Genomic DNA, 15613 nt, shown 5'->3' with positions numbered 1-15613 from the left:
TTTCTGTCCATGTTCTATTAGATGTATAATTATGCTACATTTTCTTTATCCCTGACTCAGACACTGTGTAAGAATTATGCAATTATAATTTAAACAAGTGATAGCACAGAGAGTTAATGAGCAAATTCCAAAAGGGAACTTGCTGTCATTCATCTCTTTGGAACTGTCTGGCTGTCTAGAAACATGCCCAGAACCAAAGCAGTATTCAGCCACTCTTTGGTTCAATTATGTCTCAAACCATGATCAAATGTACTGTTGCACAGAACTTTTGATATCTGATCCCCAGTACAATATATAGTTAACCAGAACCCTCTTGATAAACCACGGGAAATCCAGAATCCCAGAACAGCCTAATCTCAATGTCAAGTCTGTCATGAGACCCAACAGGTGAGCCATCCAAATTGAGAATTTATACTTGATAGGAGATCTCCTTCTAAATTATACTACCCCAATTCTTTTTCAAGTCTGGTTCTTTTCCTCATCCAAATGTTCACAAAATCAAAACCACAGAAAAATAAAATATTACTAGTCGGGTTTTGAACTGGCCAGAATGCTCTTGAAAAGCTCACAGCCCTCTCGGTGCTTCGGTTATCTCCGGTTCTATGACTTGGGTTTCTGTGATACTACTCTGAGCAGTGACCCACTACTGGATATTAATTTCTATCCAGGTGTTAAATGGCAACTGTGTTCAATCTGATGAAACTCAAGAACAAGCAGGCATGCTGCTTACCGGCGTCCCAGAAATAATGCAGTGAAATGAGTGGTTTTGCTGTTAGCGCTTGGTTACATATTGGAAGGTTACACTGTGCTTCCTACATATATAGTATTCTATATTTCACTTCCTAGAGAATTTCAGTGTTTTGCACACTCCTTTCTGCACACCCTTCCTGGCTTATGTTTACTCCCTGTACTCAATAACCATCGAACATCCTTCCCCTGCCTTCTCTGCACTTTCCTCATCATGTTCCTCAGACAACTCAATACTTTGTAATCTCTTTAGAAATTCAGCTGCTGGAGTGACATGTTAGATTTCAACATTCACAGAAAGTAGACGGTATATCATTCTTCTTACCCTACAGCTTCCTGTATGAGCAATAGGTCAGTATCTTTGTCTACCAGAATAACTCGTCCCATCTGAATCACCTAAATATTACTTATGTGAATATTCCTTCCAAAGGCTGCACATAAAAATGTAGATCTTACCTTTAGTTTCTGCATTTGCCATACTTTCTAGTATTTGGTCTGCAAGCACAGAAAAATGAACCACATCTTCCATATATGTAGAAGTCTCCGGGGTTGTCTGTTGGAATTAATATTTTTAAAAAGGACATCTAAATACCATATTTCAAATCCAGCCTGTTTCAAAAATTATAGTACAAAGTATTGTAAGCCATGTCTTTTGAACTAAGCACCTTGTATGTTATCTAAATCAAATCTAGTTTCTCTTGCCACATGCCCACTGACAACACACAATACTCATAAGACCATCTGCAACATTTTAAGAGCAATAAGACTGACTGACACCAAAATGCCAGGAGTAAATATAAATGATGATTATTTAGTAATACTTTCCAAATGAAATTTAATACTTGGGAGGCAGAGACAGGCAGATCTCTGAGTCTGAGGCCAGTCTGGTCTACAGAGCAAGTTTCAGGATAGCCAGGGCTACACAGAGAAATCCTGTGTCAGAAAAAATAAATAAAATGAAATTTAAGCCGGGCGGTGGTGGCGCACACCTTTAATCCCAGCACTCGGGAGGCAGAGGCAGGCGGATCTCTGTGAGTTCGAGGCCAGCCTGGTCTACAGAGTGAGTTCCAGGAAAGGCACAAAGCTACACAGAGAGACCCTGTCTCAAAAAAAAATGAAATTTAACTCACACAGACATCAAACCTTCCACCTATAAAAATAAATACCAAGTAAATTACAATCACCACCTGGAATGTATTAAAATCCCATTTGTATGAGACTCACAAATGGATAGTCATAGTGGGGAAGCATTCCAGTAAGCCTGTCTGATGATTAACAGGAATCTAGTATTAGCATAAAACTAGCAAAAATTTTATATGATTAGGGTAAATAGCATTCTCATTTTAATGCTAAAATGATAGAAAATAAACTATACATCATCATATTAAATCTGTAAGTTAAACTTCTTAACTTATCTTACTTCTACTCAGTGGATGGATTACCTGAAGTTATTACACATCACATAGAAGGAGCACTTCAACATGGCATTGCTTCATGAAATAAAGTCTTAATACCCAAAGTCTGTTCTGTGTAGTCAACAAATATTTATTATTTAGTTTGCAAAACTCAACAATCTGCCTTTTGGTTCTTTCTTATATCTAGCCAATAAATGTCTTTAATGAGGACAATGATAATTGAATGGATCCCATAAAACAAAACAAAAATGTAAGTTGTCAACAAGCGAAATACTATGTAAAATAGAACTGAACATTCCAATATCAAGCAAAGTCCCCAAATATTCTAACTCGAAAGAAACTCTTACTAGAACAGTTGATGTCACAGAGTATCATGGATTAGAACTGTCTCAGACATTGCTTTGAAGGAAGAGGAGGCTGTGTGAGAAGTTGACCTTTACTTCTCTGCTTATTCATGAGACCGTAGTTTGGTCTTAACTAATTGGAATGTTATGGAGTTGATACACCTGAAGAATCTACTAATTCTCAGAAAGACACTAGGCAACAAAACTAAGTCTCCAAGAATACTCTAAGTACTATAAGATGGTAAAATGTTTTTAAAAATAAATACAAAATTATGATTATTCCATATGGTGATATACTATGTAACTGTATGTGCCTACGCTATCTTGCTAAACAAAATAACACAATATTATACATGTACATACCAGTGAATGACTATTTCCATGGCTGTCATGTTTTTGTTGTTCTGTTGATATCATTCCTTTGTCTGGAACTGCTAATGAATGCACGTATTTACATAGCATTAGTTTTAATGTGGTGGTAGAAAACGTGAAAGTATTATATCAGAATAAATGGAAATGTTTAAACCTAATTATAATAAATGGTGAATTTTTATGACTTTTAGAAAACCTAGTGTGGAGTTGTAAATTCTATATATTATATGATGCATGGAATCATGCAAGGTTTACATATAGAGGCAGGGTGGTAATTTAACACCCACTTGTAATACATGGATATTCTATGTGAAAGGCTTGTCTATAAATGCGCAAACAGAAAGAATAGCAGATGCATGGGAAGGAAGGAGACCAAAAGAACTGAGGAGGAGAAAGTGTAGGCAGGAGAGGAGGAGGAAGAGGAGGAGAAAGAAGAAAGGGTCGAATAGTTGGAACAATAGTACAGTACTTAGGAAGTGATTTGATTTGATGGGCAAACAGTTTGGATTTATGGCTAATTCTCATCCATAGCACAAATTTTATAATACACACACACACACACACACACACACACACACACACACACACACACAATTATTTTTAAAGTGAGCATAAGTCATTAAAAAAAATCTCATTACCCACCCCCACCCCTATACACACTGCACATGCGCCTTCACTGGTTCCTTTTGGTCCCTTGACGACTTTCCTGTCACTCTTTTCTCTGCCTCCTTTTCCCTGTACTCCTCAGACATCATGATACTTTCTGATATATTTTTATCTGTTTCTTTAGCAGTTCATTCAGTTACAATGTCTGCAGAAACCATTTGTACGTGGCCTGTATGACGCTTTAACTTGCTATATGGTTGGTTTATTATCCTAGTCAAACATACAAAATAGCTAAGTATGTTTGACTAGGATAATAAACCAACCATTCTGATTTCCATAAATATTTGCCCTAAAGGGCTATGCATCAGATGAAGACTTTACCTTGCACTTCCGCATTTGTGACATCTTCTGGTCCTTCATCTGTTGTCCCAGCTAAAGGAACCACATTGTCCTCCTGTGAAAAGGTCTCAGAGGTAGTCTGTTAAAATTAATACGAAAATAAGCTGCAAGATACCTTCCTTTCTTCTAAGAGTATCCGAATGCCTCATTCCAAAAGCAACCAGACTGAACCCTGAGGGCAGCATGTACTGGAAAGCATTGTCATGCAGGCTGAAACCCTCAGGTGCCGTCAGGTGTGAGCCTAACTGCTGAATGCACACACCTCTCACAGTGTGCACATGAAAGAAAAATCTGAAACATTTCCTAGGAATCACAATAACTGTCAAATATGCATCATCAAGTAGAGATGAATCAGGATGATTTGTTAAGATTTTAATATGAGAATTTATATCAAATGCAGAAGTGATGCCTTTAACATGTAAAAATAAATGCCAAGTTTTGTTTTCTTTTTCAGATTAAAATCACCACCACAATGTGTGAAACTTCCATCTGCAGCTAAGCAACTCACAAATACTTTAATTACATGGGAATTCCACAAACCAATTTAAGTATTTACAGGCATCGAGTATTTTTACCATGAAAAATGTGTGTTTCACTTACTTGCTCAAGGTAAAGCACCATTTCTATCTTAAAATAATGATAATAATAATTAAAACATAGCAACCTAGAAAGCTCATTGTTAAACCTCTGGTTACAATCTTATTCCCATGTCATAGACTGGGGAATTGAAGAAAATGTGGTCACACACAATGGGAACCTCAGTGTGGCATGGTTTCATAGCGTAGTCTTTTCTTAACAAGTATAAGCCTGTGAGTGTATCAAACATTTACTATGCAAAACCTAACAAGCCCTATGTATTTAGAGACACCTGCTGGTGCTTTCTTACATGAAATCAATAAATATATGCAGCAACAACAAAAACAGATCAAATCAAACAAAAATAAAGCATTAATTATCAACAAAGAAAACACTTTGGAATATCAAACCCAACATTCAATTCCCAGAGAAAAGAAAGCAATTTCTAGAAAGAAGCCAGAATAAAAATGATCTCTTATCAGAAGAATTAACACAATAGGTACTAGCCAATTACAATCATTTCAGTAATAGATTCTGGTATGAATAAACTGCTGGATATGTGGCGACTAAGAGATTTTCTTACTGCTTACTCATGAGGATATATTTTGATTTTTAACAAATTAGTATGTTATAGGGCTAAAACGCATGAAGTTTCAAATAATTTTTACAAAGATATTGAGCAACAAAATTAAGATCATGTTTAGCTTTGACCACATAGAGACACCTAAGAATATGTTAAGAATAATAAGATGGTAAAATATATTTTATATAAAGTACATAATGTGACTGACTATTGTGAATGTCAGTTTGATATGTAATTGTATTTGCCTGTCAAGTTATTAAGTAAGTTAAAACAAAACATTACTGAATGAGACCCATCCATGTAATATTTCCATACCCATGACTGTACATTTTGATGGTCCTCAGGCCTTGTTAGTTCTTCTGTTGATGGTACTTCATCGTCTGGTTCTTCTAACAAATGAATATATTTAATTAACCTTAGCTATAATATAGTAATAAAGTAAAAGCATTATATAGAAATAAATTGAATATTTAAACATAGTTATGATGATATTGAATTTTCATTTTTCCAACGAGCAATTTTAAGGACTCTCATAATTTAGTTCAATGTTTAATGTATTGTGAGATATACACATGCTCACGCAAACTTATATGTGTCACTTGGGTAGACATGAGATAGTGTGAAGTAAAGAGAACTCGGTGATTTTAAACATTCATCCATAAATGAACCACTCAGCATGAGTGAACAAACTCTAGACACAAAACTGGAAAATACCATTGAAGTATTTAGATTCATAGTGTACAATATTCTCAACCTCATATCAGAACTACTGCTGTAAGGCCCAGGCTGATCGGAAAACATCCACAGCCCACCATTCATTCAGGCAGGTACTAGTGGCCCATAGGGCCTTAGTTGACGTCTGTGGCTCCTGTTACAACTGAAGACTGTGTAGTTTCCTGGGGTCTAATCAGCCACCTGGGACCATGTTGGAGATCAAGGGCCATGCTGCAGCTGGGGCCATACAGATCTGAGTGACATGTACTATTACCCTGTGCCATGGTGACATCCAGGCAGCTGGGAGCCATGTCTGGGTCCCGGGCCCTACTGTAGTGAGGGTCTGTGTTGACGTCCATGGTTCCTGTTGCCATTGAGGGCCATGCTGATTCCTGGGGTCTAGGCTGCCACCTGGGGTCATGTTGGTATTCAAGGGCTGAGCTGCCACTGGAGCCCTGCCAATCTGGGTGGGCTTTGATGCCACCTGGGGCCATGGTGACATCTAGACCCAGGCTATTGCCCTGGACCATGTCTGGAGTCTGTGGTGAAGTTCACGGCCCATGTTGCCACTAGGGCTCATCCAGGTGAGGGTGGTGTGCCAGAAACCAGAGGCCTTGAACCAGATCAATGACTCATTGCAGTGAACATTTGCTAGTGAAGCTGATTGGACAAAAGAGGGTGGACTGTGTGACACATCACAGCTCCCAATGCCACCAGGATGGATGAAGAGGTGTTGGAGAGGCAGGAAAGGTGGAGAAGCAAAGAGGTTTGGGGGTTTGGTTTGGTTTTGTTTGGTGTGTGTGTGTGTGGGGGGGTGTTCTTTATCTTGTTTATTTGCTTGTTTGCTCTGTTTCATTTTGGTTTGATTTTTAAAATTTTCTTTTGGAGTAATGCTTCAGGAGTGAGGGTAGGAGATGGGGGGACTGGGAGGTAAGTGGAATTGAGTTACATGATGTGAAATTCCCAAAAATCAATAATGAAATTCATTAAAAATTAAAAAAAGAAATACTGCTGTTTTTTCCTCTGTATTATATGCGGAAGCAAACATATCCAATGTTTTGTCTACTTTCCTAACATTCTTGTTTGCGCTTTTTCAATTCTCTCAGTTGTAGGAAGTCTTAGCTGATTGGCTGTTAAGACTAGGTATTTCTCAAATAGGATCCTTCATGTTTTCTATCGTGTTTTGATAATTAAATCATTCTATATGTGCATATCATCTGGCAATGGATTGGAAGGAACAAAATTTTCTATCATCTTTGTGTAATAAATCATTATTCTTCTTATTCAGTAAATATTGGTTGAAATATGGCTACATGTGAGGTAGGGGCTGGTAATTTTACACTGTCAATGGAAAAGTCAACAATACATTTCCCACTGGTAAGCCTGGATTGCAGCAAAAGAATGTGGTTAGGAGCATAGAGGTCGGGAAATTGTGGAAACACAAAGGAAGAAACAAATGGAGGTTATATTCACATGAAAAACATGAACCGGTGAGAAACAGACGTTACCAGATGGCAAAGTGAGTGAAAAACGGAATACAGAGGAAAACGCAAAGTTGGTAAGTTAGGCCAAAGTCTGATTCTTAAAGAATTGCTAAGAAATGTTAGATACTTAGAGAGTGATGTGTTTGAAGTGTCCCATTGTCACACTCGCTCTTGACACAGATCAGCGACTGTGCAGAAAGAAAGCACACCAGCAAAGCAAGCACGCTTATCCGAGCGTGCATTCATTAAAGATCAACATAAGCAGCCTCAGACCTGACCCAGGAAATGCTCCCAAAAACGTTCATGGCATGAAAACAGCTTGTAATGTTTACATTAAGTCGCATGATCTGTGAAAGTGGACCTCATTCTGCAACCCAGCACAGACAACGCATGCTGTGGTGAACCGACTGGAAGGAACACTCTTCGCAGATTTCCAATCGCTTGTGGTTTCCAGTAGGAATGAAAATGTATCTTCCCCCTTTCCACCATGGGAAATTACTGTAGTCTTAAAGATGGGTCTGAATTCCACGGGTCAGGTGCATTACAGAACATGGGTGTGCTCAATGATGTCCACTTTTCCAGTAATTATTTGTAAGCTTAGGAAAGGGTGCACACATCAATCATTAAACAGTGGGAGTTGCATAACTGGTCAAGGAACTTCCTGGTGAACTGTACTTGGGGAGCCATACGATTAGACTCATATTTTAAATTTTTTGTCTCTAATATTTGTATATATTTTGTAATTCATATACCAATGCCAACAAGGACATTTGAATCATTGACAAATTCTTTCCTCAGATTTTGAGTTGTAAAGATAAGAGTAAGAACATGGAAAACATTTCACATCTTTCACACACCTTCTTTTCACAGTATTGATATTGCAAATTACCTGATTCGCTTGTACTTTCGTGCATGCTTACTACTGCTGTGTATTCAAACGAACTTTCCTTTTGAATGATAGGCTGTATGGATGTTGAGAGAAGAAATTCCATTTATTTTTTTAAATTCATAAAACATGTAATTAATCATATTGACACTATGTAACATGTATTACCTTGAATTGGGGCATATAGTCCTTTGGAGAGCCTACAAATATGAAGAGGTACAAAGTCAGCTATGCAAAAATTGGCAAAATAACCAATTAACTGTGCAGTACTAATAGGGAAGGGAATCAATCTATCCAAGTAGCTAACTTGGAAAATTGTTAACTATTTAGATTTTGGTCTTTGGAGATAATTGTTTGCCTCCTTTCATGTTTTTAGTTCATAATACCAAAAAAAAAAAAAAACCTCAGGAATAAAAGTTTAAAAAATAAGGATAAGTTCTTAACTAAACTTTAAAAGTAGTATTTTTCAGACTTATATGAGTCTAGTGACCCTCACTTAAGAAAATGCAAACACACCACTTTGAATGAGCTGAGTGGTAAAGAGAGGTATGATTTCTGGTCAGATATTAACCCCAGGACCTTCAGGAGTTATGGTTCCTGTGTACGCTGATGGTAATCATCAGGACACATACACTTACTGTAACATATCAGGAAAAGTTATTCTGTCATACTATAGCAATTTTGATTCATTTGTTCTATGACTCAGCAAGAACAAAGAGATGATGAAAATTGCATTTTAAGAAATGTATGGTGGGCTGAGCTCCAGGAATCCAATTGATGAGAGAGAGGAGAGATACTCTAGGCGAGGGACGTTGAGATCATGATGGGAGGATGTGCAGAGATGACCGGCCACACTAGTGGAAGCCCATGAACTGTGGACTGGTGGCTGTGGAGCCCCCATGGGACTGGACGAGGCCCTCTGAATATGGAAGACAGTTGTTTGGCTCGAACTGTTTGGGGGCACCCAGGCAGGAGGATCGGGACCTGTTCCTAGTCTATGGCCAGGCTTCTGGAATCCGGTGCCTGTGGTGTGACACCTTGTATAGCCTTGGTGTAGTGGGAAGGAGCTTGAACCTGCCTAGGCTCAGTATGCTGGGCTCTGCTGACTCCCTATGGGAGACCTCGATTTGGGGATGTGGGATGTGGGGTGGTTTGGGAAAGAGGGCTGGGGGGTGAGAGGAAGGAGGAGGGAGGGTCTGTGGATAGCATGTGGAGTGAGTAGAAAATTTCTTAATAAAGAAAAATGAAAAAAAAAAGAAATGTATGGTGCTTTATATCAACACCCTTTTCACCAACTGAAGTGATTGGAGACACACTCAATATTATGAAATGTTCGGGGATTTTTGTTGTTGTTTTTTGTTTGTTTGTTTTCAAAATACACAAGGGGTACTGGTGTATATACATTTTCTCACTATATCATTTTCTCACTATATTATGGATCCTAGTATTTCTTTATCAACTCAGTTGAAAAGATAATAAAGTATCATCTGAATGTAAAGAATCCTTTTGATTATATAATAAATGAGATGTTTAAGAATTATGGAGAGAATTGAAAGTGATTCAGCTCTCCATAATTCTAGCATTTCTGGTTCCACAAAACTATGCAGCTGCAGTGGTTGAGGTTGAATATAATTTCAATGTAGCTATCTGAAAGGAGTTTGCTTGGGATTCCTCACCAAGAATTCCAAATTTAACCTACATCTCCTGCTTTCTTTTATATAGAGGGTAATTCACTTTAAGCAAATTATTACTACAATTATAGTCTTATTTTATTCATTTATTTACACACACACACACACACACACACACACACACACACACACACACACACATTCTGACCACAGTATTCATCCTTATTCAGCAATCAAGTGTATTATACAACTAGAAATGTAGATATACTGATAACAAAGTATTAGTATGCTGGTTCCAATAGGTGCCTAAAGTTTTATTATTTATTATTATTTATCTCTTTGCAACTTTCATATTTCTTTCAAACTAGCCTAGAACCAAATCAATATTTATCCTTCCTTTGGTTTAGCTGTGTATCACAGTAATGAGCAGTGAGAATCTCTGATAACAAGAGTATCTTGTTTTACCCAAGGATGAGTCTGGACTCCTAAAGCCACTGAATCACATGGCCAGCACTATCACAGTCCCTGAGAGGAAATCAGGAAGTAAAGCTAGGCCAAAATCCTTCATATTCTGTCTCCACTGACCCACTTTCTTCACCACAGCTCAATTTTTTAGAGGATAATAGCATTTCCAGAGAGTGCCAAGAGGTGGGGGAGCAAGTATATAAACATATGAGCCTAATGGATATGATTTACCTTCTTTATTAAGAAATAAATTATTTCTTTAATTTCTTTGAGAGTTTCATACATTGTGTTTTGATCACATTTGTTTCTCTTCTCTTAACTTTTTCTGGATCTACCCCTCCTCATTGGCTACCCAACTTTGTGTCTTTTTTTTTTTTTAAGAAAAAAAAAAGAGCTTATCAATACCAAATTATGCCACCCAAATATTCTTGGGTGTGTGGCCACACATCACCTTCTAACTACAACACACTCCTTCCCTGACTCTGGTGCTTCTGGAACTCAATAACTTTGTCCTCATTTAAATCCATGCCTTCTCTGTATTGCATTGTGATTGAATTCCCCTCAGATCTACTGTGCCTTGTAATTTATTGAACAATTCAGCTGTTTTACTTACACATTCAGTTACAGTGTCTGCTGAAACTGTATTAGAAATCAATCTTACTACCATTTAAATTCTTTAACTCAATATATAAAAATAATTATACGTCTACTTTCAAATATCGGTTCTCCTGATTTACATAACTGTTCTATCAGTGGGGACCTCATAAACATAGCTCACACCTTTCATCTCTCCACTTGTAATGTTTTTTCTTCTTTGATCTGCAGTCCCAGGTAAACGACTCACATCTCTCTTCTGTAGAAGACACTCAGACATAGGCTATGAAATTTAACATAAAAATGAGCTGCACAAATGATCTACAAACTCATAAGAAATCAGAGTTTCTTATTTTAAAAGAAAAATGTAGACATTAAGGAAGACTATGTATGATTGCATGTCATTGGGAGAAATGTAGTATACATTATCTAAATAATTTCTAAGTTTTTACTTCATAGGCATGGAATAAAAAAAGAGTGCAGACCTAGTAGGTTATCATAACCATTTTCATAGAAAGAATAGTAGGCGTCAAATACATGATAGCAAGGAAAGACACCATTAAGATTATTTATGCTAAGATTTCAAAATACAAACAATATTACACATATATAAAAATAAATAACATCTCAACTATGAAAATAATTCTAAAATACATCCTTATCTCCCCCAATGAAATCACCAGAGCACACTTATTATACCCAGGCTCTAATAAAGCCAGTCTCAAATGAGTACAGTGTGAAGAGCATTCCATGTCCAGAGATCGAGACACAGGGGAACCTAGTAATATTGCCACAGCCACAAACAAAACAAAAGCAGTGTGTAGGTCTCACTTCTTATTCTGATAACAAAATAGTGTCACCATCTTAGGCTGTGCTTTGTAATGAACAAGAAAGGAGGGGGCTTGAGAGATGGGTCAGTAATGAAGAGCTATTGTGTTCTTGCAGAGACTTTGATTCAGTTCTTCACATCCTCAGGATGATTTGCAGTTGTCCTTCACTCCAGTTCTGTACCATCTTCTCCTGGCCTCTGCAGCACCAGCCACACAAGCAGTGCACATATATACATGCAGGGAAAACACTCAAACACATAAATAAATCTATTTTTTAAATGGGCCCATTAACTTGGGGCAACTAAAACCAACATCCCCTTATAGACTGCATCTGCAGAAACCTTTTAATAGCTATAGATAAGAGCCTTATCTGGAATATAAAATTTTTAATGTGTATCATACAGTATTAGTAGGTAATAAAAGCAATATATTTGCAGTCTATACATTTAAAACATATTCAAGAGAACATCAAGCCTAGTTATCAAATAGCACCCAAACACATAACTATTAAAATTTCTCTGCAAATGCAATCTGTATAGATGTGTAGATCAATATGAGGCAACTTGTTAAGAATATCATCAGATACAATAAGCGCAGTGTGTGTATATATATATATATATATATATATATATATATATATATATATATATATATATATATATATATATATAAAACTTTCATACCAATCTGTGTCCTTTACATGAAAGTAAACCAGAAAGGTACCTTCATATGTGGAGAAAGATACCCTCATGTTGAACGGGAATAAAATACAGTCTTTTTTTTTTTTTTTTTTTTCGGTATTTCGAGACAAGGTTTCTCTGTGTAGCTTTCTTTGTGCCTTTCCTGGAACTCGCTTGGTAGCCCAGGCTGGCCTCGAACTCACAGAGATCCACCTGGCTCTGCATCCTGAGTGCTGGGATTAAAGGCATGCGCCACCACCGCCTGGCCAAAAGGCAGTCTTAATAGACACATTGGTAAGTTTTTTGACCCCTATTTTCTACATGTAATGGAAGAATAATGGAAGACATCTCAGAAGAATGGAGGTCTGCTAGAAAGCTAAAGGATGCAATATTAGAATTGGAATCACTGTTGATTAAAACAAACATAATTCTTGACCCACTATAAATTCTAACCTTTTAACATCAACCCAATATGTCTATCATCACAAAGATCTTGCTCAAAATTTCAAATGCTTAATCATAGAACTTATGTATTAACCCCTTAGCATGTTATAGGATTCATATGTATGGTGGCACAGGTAATTTCAGAAAGATATGTGGCAAAAATATAAAAGAAGTTTATTTTTGAAATCATGAAGATTCCAGGAATTTTCCAACAATGATGAGCTTAAGTATTTATAGGAAGGAGTCAGTGTGAAAGGCTGGCTTTGGACAAATGATATCACAGAAGCTATGGATACCTACACAAATGCCTCCATGAGATCAAGAGTGTTTAAGATGTGGAAGGGATTCCCAGTGCTCCACCCTTAGCTGAGGAGACAATGGCGGCTCCTGAGGGAGAGAGGGTCACTTTTCTTTGTGGTGGCAGCAGCCATACCCCAGCGGGGGACTCCTTATGTGTACATTTACTGGCCTATTAAAGAGCAAAAGACATGCAACTGAGAGAAAGATGGAGATATGCTAGGGCAAAGGAGGGATCTAGAGAAGGAGAAAGGAATGGAGATGATCAAGGTGTGCTGTATAAATGTGTGAAATCCTAAAAACTAGATAAGCAGAGGTTCAAAACAAAAAATAAATACTCAATTCTGATAAATTATCTTCTGGGGTAGTCTGGTCTGACAAAGTAATTTGATTTACTTTCATTAATTTGTTAAACAAAACAAATCTTTGTAAAATAAGGACCTTAGATTTAAACATTTACATACCATTGACTCTGAACATTCAGAGGTGTTATCCATTTTGTGCTCTTCAGTGGATGTCACTTCTATGCTTGATACTGCTGATAAATGAATGCATTTAAGTACAAGAAAATGAAGTGAAATTATATGTAAAATGAATATATATATATATATATATATTAGAGATGCTTAAATTTATTCTCCCAATGAATGTTTCCACTTACTCTTGATTTTTAGTTGAAGATGTAACTCTTTTTAAAGACTTTAATTTTACTATTTATTTATACGTTTGTCTGTATTCACATGCATGTTACAGAGTGTGAATGCCCACATAGGCCAACAATTGGTACCAGATATGCTAGGTCTAGAGTTAAAATGGATTATGAGTGCTAGGTGCTAGGAAGTGGGTACTAGGAATCAAATTATGGTTCACTGAAAAGGCAGCAAGTGCTGTTAATGACTGAGCCATGTTTCCAGCAAAGAAGATATAATTCTTTTGGAGATACTTGTAATCATGTAAAACACACACACACACACACACACACATACACACACACACACTGTATACACATGTTCTATAAAAGTAACTTTTACAAACATATAGTTTGATACATGTTAAACAAACATAATGATCTCTGAAAGCCTCATCCACAAATTCATCAATTGAACACAAGTGAAAATATCCTGAGAGAGAAAAGTTTAGATTTTCATTGCAGTATTCAAGCTTAGTGCAAACAGATCTGAATCTCATAAAAGATATACACATTTGTACAGAAAAACACAAGGAGATGATGAAAATAAAACTTGAAATACATATTCATAAATTACATATTTATAAAGTGTACACACACATATATAATCTCCTGGTATACAATTTTCTTTTACCATTTGATACTTGTTTTATGAATCATGCTGAGTATTACTCTTTCTTATTTAGCAATAGCATTTAGAATTACATGCTCAGAACATCAAATAAATTAATATCACAAGAATTAATATGCTGATTCCAATAAGAAACAATTTTTACTTTTTGTCTTTTTGTTTTTGTTCTGCTGCTTAGAAACATGCTCAGAATTCAAATTAATATTTACTTTCATTTAATATTTTTATATCTTAAACTATCATGCAAAAGGTCTTTGCATAAATCTTTTTTATTTTTTCATATATTGGTACTATATTTAAGACATTCTACCATTTCTCCCCTCCCTACAATTCCTCCCATGTGCCTTATACTTGTTCTCAAATCCAGAGCCTATTATTCTTTAATTGTAATTGTCAAATATAAATGATAGATATTCCCAAAGAATGTTTGTCTAACCAAAGTCCTCTTGATAACCCAAGGACAGATGCAGAATACCAGACTACTGAACAACAATTTCAATTCCAATGTGATACCCAAATTTCTAGAAATTTGAGAATTCAGCTACTTCAGTGGCACACATAATTTCAATATTTGTAAAGACCAGATTAGATATAATTCTTATAACCATTTAACTTGATTAATGTCATAAGGTATGTATGTTGTGTTCAGATTTACATAAGTGGTCCTTCAAATCTCTACACATAAATGGTGGCCTTACCTTTCATTTCTATACTTGCTATGTTTTCTTTTTCTTGAACTGGAATCCCAGCAAAATGAACAACATCCTCCTTCAGTAGATGAGGCTCAGAGAGAACCTGTTAAAATTAAAAAATGAATCGCAGAAGAAAACCATACAACTTCTAAAATGGTCTGATTATCTCAAATCAGAAGCAGCGAGACTGGGGAAATATGAGAAATCTGTACTAGACTTCACATCACTGTAACAGAGAATCTCATATGCATTATCTAAATCAAGTCTAACTTTTGTCTTCATACATCACTCACAAGGAAAGCCAAATCTTGAAGGCCATTAGAAGCATTGTCACAGAAAAGAAAGGAGTTGTCAAGGAAACTTCACAAGTAAATATGCAAGCAATGTTATTTGCTAATTTTTATATAAAATTTATACTACAGATACATACACACAAAGCCTTCCAATATGAAAATAAATATCATAGCATCATGATATCATAAATATCATTTATTGTTGTTTCAAAGTGACAACAGGTCAAATGTGTGTTAAATTC

The 15613-nt window shown here is 36.4% G+C and overlaps 1 protein-coding gene across 1 annotated transcript in view; it reads right to left on the bottom strand.

Moving 5' to 3' along the window:
* LOC102905426 (uncharacterized) overlaps positions 1 to 15613 on the bottom strand; it is a 163945-nt gene that overhangs the window by 64094 nt on the left and 84238 nt on the right. The window contains exons 36-44 of the mRNA XM_042275419.2: positions 15085 to 15181; positions 13532 to 13605; positions 11003 to 11099; positions 8295 to 8326; positions 8130 to 8202; positions 5358 to 5431; positions 3866 to 3962; positions 2870 to 2937; positions 1204 to 1300 (exon numbers count right to left, since the gene is read on the bottom strand). Of these exons, the coding sequence (XP_042131353.1) occupies positions 1204 to 1300; positions 2870 to 2937; positions 3866 to 3962; positions 5358 to 5431; positions 8130 to 8202; positions 8295 to 8326; positions 11003 to 11099; positions 13532 to 13605; positions 15085 to 15181 (709 nt within the window). The remainder of the gene's footprint in view (positions 1 to 1203; positions 1301 to 2869; positions 2938 to 3865; positions 3963 to 5357; positions 5432 to 8129; positions 8203 to 8294; positions 8327 to 11002; positions 11100 to 13531; positions 13606 to 15084; positions 15182 to 15613) is intronic.

This window comes from Peromyscus maniculatus, chromosome 4 (genome assembly GCF_049852395.1).
Source record: "Peromyscus maniculatus bairdii isolate BWxNUB_F1_BW_parent chromosome 4, HU_Pman_BW_mat_3.1, whole genome shotgun sequence".
NCBI lineage: Eukaryota > Metazoa > Chordata > Mammalia > Rodentia > Cricetidae > Peromyscus > Peromyscus maniculatus.
This window is presented reverse-complemented; position numbering and strand designations above follow the sequence as displayed.